Below are 4,347 nucleotides of genomic sequence, written 5' to 3' on the forward strand. Positions count from 1 at the left end.
ACGTCATGCCAAGTTCGTGCGCACTCCTTTATGACGGCTTCACCGCCTGCGTTTGCACTATGCGTCTCCTCCGGCCTACCAAGCCTCTTCTGACGGTAACAGAGGCCGTTTCGCGATCGCAGAAACGCACTTCACTAATACAAGCTCAATTTAGTGTCCCTCTGTTATGTTCCTTTTAACAGTCCGCCGTTCGCGTCGTCGTCTGCTAAGAGCTGCACTGCCCGCTAAAAGCGTGATTTTGCCGCTTAAAACGCTTGACAGTGCTCGCACCTATAGAGGGGAAATATACGCTAAGATTGCCATACGCATCGCGGTAGCTTAGTGGCTATGGCGTCGCACTGCTAAGTTTGAGATCACGGCTCCAATCACGGAACTGCGGTGGTCCGATTACGATGACTACTAAATGCGAAAGCGCTCGTGTGTTTACATTTAGGTGCGCGTCAAAGAACGCCAGGGGAGTCCCAATTAACGTGGAGTCTCCTACTATGGCGTACCTCATAATCAGATTAGGGTTAGGTAGGTAATAACCCAGATTTTCTTATTTATTATTTTTTTAAGTAAGGACAACTCTGGTCGTCAGAGGAGTACGAGCAGTCTCGAGATACCGAACAGCACTCAAAGCAACGAACTTTCTTTTGACATCAGTTCGTTGAACGGGAATGCTCCCTTAGGTTGTACTCCATTCTTGTTCATCAGTTGAGTGTTTTTTTTTCTATAGCGCATTAACCTTAATTTACACCAATGCAATGTGAGGTAGAAAGCTTATTATACTCCCGACTGCCACATTTATAAAGATGCAAACAAGGTTCATGCCATGGCGTGCTATAAAGGACATACTGTTAGTTGTCCATTTTCTTTATGCACAGAGGAAATAAACTCGATGTTATTGCACTAAGTATGTGGCCCCCGCTTTCATTACTTTTGAAACACTTCAAACGGTAACAGCGTTCCGCACCCCAATTCCATAGACTAGCCGTTATAAGAGGAGAGAAGAAGAAGATGATGAAAAAGAAGCTCAGCTTACTCAAGATAAGAATGTCGTGTTTTTTATTCATGCTTGGAAGCATCACAGAGCAGTTTCACGAAGTTTTGCGACGATGTTTTTGTTTAATTCAGTGAAGTACTATATCTGCCTCAAAAAAGACACTAGGCGGGGAAAGCGTCTGATAAAAGCCGTAGTTCTTTTGTTCGCTCATTCCCACTTAGAAGCTCGCAGTGGCACTGACATCATCAGTATTTTTTGCGCTCTAAAGAGGAAGTTGAGGTTTCTATCTGTCGCGTTGTCTTCGGGATGTCGACCATGCGCGCACGAAAGCTGAAGAAAGTGGGCGAGCTACCATCGCCGACTGAGTGCGGGTCCCTGTCCCAGTCATCGACGCCGCCGCCACGCGACCGTGCGATCGTCATGCCAGTGCCGTTGGAACATCCCAAGAAGAACCCGGCCATGTGGGCCGCTCTCAAGAAGCACATCATGCGGCAGCGCGAAAAGCAAAAGCAGGAACAGGAAGCCGATGCTTCCAATGAGCGAGTACGAGGCGAGCAGGAAAAGAAGCGTCGCCAGGACGAGGTGACGCTGGAGGAGATCCGCGATCAGCTGCAGCAGGCGGAGAAGAAGCTCGTCACGCTCAAGGAGGAGAAACACAAGCTCTTCGTGCAGCTCAAAAAGGTGCTGCAAGAAGACGACGCCCGGAAACGGGCTCTTGAGAAGAAGGCCGACAAGATGGCTGCGTTCCACCACTACCGTAAGCAGCAGTCCCCGATCGCCGCAATGCAGCAGCACGCTGCTGCGGCGAGCTCACAACACCTCCACATCCAGGAATGGAACGGGGCACACTCTAGGTACGAGTTGCCGCAACCAATTCCGCAGAACCCTGGCGTCTTGCATCGGGCACCGCTCAACATGCGGCTGACCCCGTACCCACCGCCTCCGTGGCCGCAAGCCGCGACATCGTCGTATTCCCAGCTAGCGACGCCACCTCAGCCGGGCTTCTGGCCCCAGCAGCCCTACCCGTACACGGCTCAGTTTCCTGGCTCGACGGTGTACGGTGCTCCGTTGCTGATGCCTGCGTACGCGCCGGGCTACGGCCCCTTCTACTTTGCGGGAACTGAAGGTCGCGGTGGTGTCAACTGGCAGTAGCTACGACGTCGGCCTCGGGTGACATCGAAGCTATAGGCGCTATTTCACTGAGCCAGTTTCGGTTTCAGCGAGACTGTGAATGTGAAATAGTTGTTCGTGTAGCTCCCACAATAAACCATTTATAAAAAAATGGTGCCTGGTGTAAGGTGCCTGGTGGTGGTCTCGTGCGGACGATGCCCTCTCGGTGAGCGCATATTCCCCCTCATCTTTTAAGCGGTTCAATACTTACAAGCATTTGTCTCGCAAACCATATTTATTTCAAGGGAATTTTCCACGTCTCAATAATTTCTCTCGTCGTATTCGAGTGCTGATTGCTGTGCTATCGTTTGTTAACGAAGCTTTCCCTCAAGTCTAAATATTTTAAGGCAGTTTGTCGTGTGCGTATCATGGCCACGCACGCTTATATCGCCTTCCGTTTCTCTACCACGGTTGCGCTTTAAAACCACGGCGCTGCAATTTTGCTTCAGAGACTTTCCTTTCCTTCCTTCTTCTCTGCCCTTAAACTGGCTCTCTTAACTACTACACGCAGAGACAAAGCAACAGCGCGCGCATTAAATCCCATAGATGAGATGAATATTTACAATTATTATTAGGGTTATAATTATATTCGAGTGCTGATTGCTGTGCTATCGTTTGTTAACGAAGCTTTCCCTCAAGTCTAAATATTTTAAGGCAGTTTGTTGTGTGCGTATCATGGCCACGCACGCTTATATCGACTTCCGTTTCTCTACCACGGGTGTGCTTTAAAACCACGGCGCTGCAATTTTGCTTCAGAGACTTTCCCTTCCTTCCTTCTTCTCCGCCCTTAAACTGGCTCTAAAGCAACAGCGCGCGCATGCGATCTCATGGATGAGATGAATATATATATATATATATATATATATATATATATATATATATATATATATATATATATATATATATATATATATAGAAAATTATCAGTCATAGCTCTCGCAGTATAGTCTCCGGGCCGTTTCCTTTTTTTCTTTCGAAAATAGTCCTATTAGGGTTATTATAATTACACGAAGGTATTTCGCCCTCGTCAGCAGCAGTCCTTGAGACAGCTATTCTGGCGGCTAGCTTCCCACGCTATGCGTGCCGCCCTCGCACCTGTTTAAGCTTTTCCTAGACGCTAGAGTTATACTGTGTCCGCGCAACCTTGAGCGATCGGAAAGCGCGTTTTCCCCTCTTGGCCGGCGGAGAAGGGAGGCTTTGTTCCGGCCGCAGAGCCCTCCACGTCTCAGTAAGGTGCCTGGTGGTGGTCTCGTGCGGACGATGCCCTCTCGGTGAGCGCATATTCCCCTCATCTTTTAAGAGGTTCAATACTTACAAGCATTTGTCTCGCAAACCATATTTATTTCAAGGGAATTTTCCACGTCTCAATAATTTCTCTCGTAGTATTCGAGTGCTGATTGCCGTGTTATAGTTTGTTAACGAAGCTTTCCCTCAAGTCTAAATATTTTAACGCAGTTTTCCTAGTCTCTAAAGCCGCTCGAGTTCGCTCTTCTCCTCGGGCGGCCATTTTTCCAAGACAGTATGCCTTCCAACCACTCGTAATAGCAAAAATCGACTATCGCGGACAACATCAGTCCCTTTTCACGTAAGTATGAGGTTTGGAACAGGAGCTATGGTGCTTGAAAGTAACCTGGGGTCTGACGAACGAACCGACTGAGCTATCTTTACGGGCAACATCCAAGGGTCGCGAGTTCAAATCACCAGTTATGTTCCTTTTCCCCCCACCTTTCTTTCTTCTTTTTTCTTTCCTTTTAATGTATTTTCCTTTATTTTATCACTGTACGGGAACCCTCCTAAAAAAAAGAATTATATATATCCTCAATTATGTATGGCCACACATGTGCAGGTCATAAATACCAGGTTCTCTAGCCGAGTGCCATCCGTGCGGTATAACCGAGCTCAGATTGGTCCACCTTGACTGATCAAATAGGGCACCACTGTAGGTTAAATGAGGCGTACAACTCCTGCGGGACCCGCCGTGGTTGCTCAGTGGCTATGGTGTTAGACTGCTCAGCACGAGGTCGCGGGATCGGATCCCGGCCACGGCGGCCGCATTTCGATGGGGGCGAAAAGCGAAAACACCCGTGTACTTAGAATTAGGAGCACGTTAAAGAACCCCAGGTAGTCGAAATTTCCGGAGTCCTCCACTACGGCGTGCCTCATAATCAGAAAGTGGTTTTGTCACGTAAAAC

At 48.3% G+C, this 4,347-nt stretch overlaps 1 protein-coding gene across 1 annotated transcript; it reads left to right on the top strand.

Moving 5' to 3' along the window:
* The first annotated feature begins 1,264 nt into the window (after positions 1-1,264).
* On the top strand, positions 1,265-2,230 carry LOC142571915 (uncharacterized). The gene has a single exon (XM_075680628.1). The coding sequence runs from the start codon at positions 1,292-1,294 to the stop codon at positions 2,135-2,137; it is 846 nt and encodes a 281-aa protein (XP_075536743.1). The 5' UTR covers positions 1,265-1,291; the 3' UTR covers positions 2,138-2,230.
* Positions 2,231-4,347: the final 2,117 nt, after the last annotated feature.

The sequence above is a fragment of the Dermacentor variabilis genome, chromosome 1, assembly GCF_050947875.1.
Source record: "Dermacentor variabilis isolate Ectoservices chromosome 1, ASM5094787v1, whole genome shotgun sequence".
Classification (NCBI taxonomy): Eukaryota; Metazoa; Arthropoda; class Arachnida; order Ixodida; family Ixodidae; genus Dermacentor; species Dermacentor variabilis.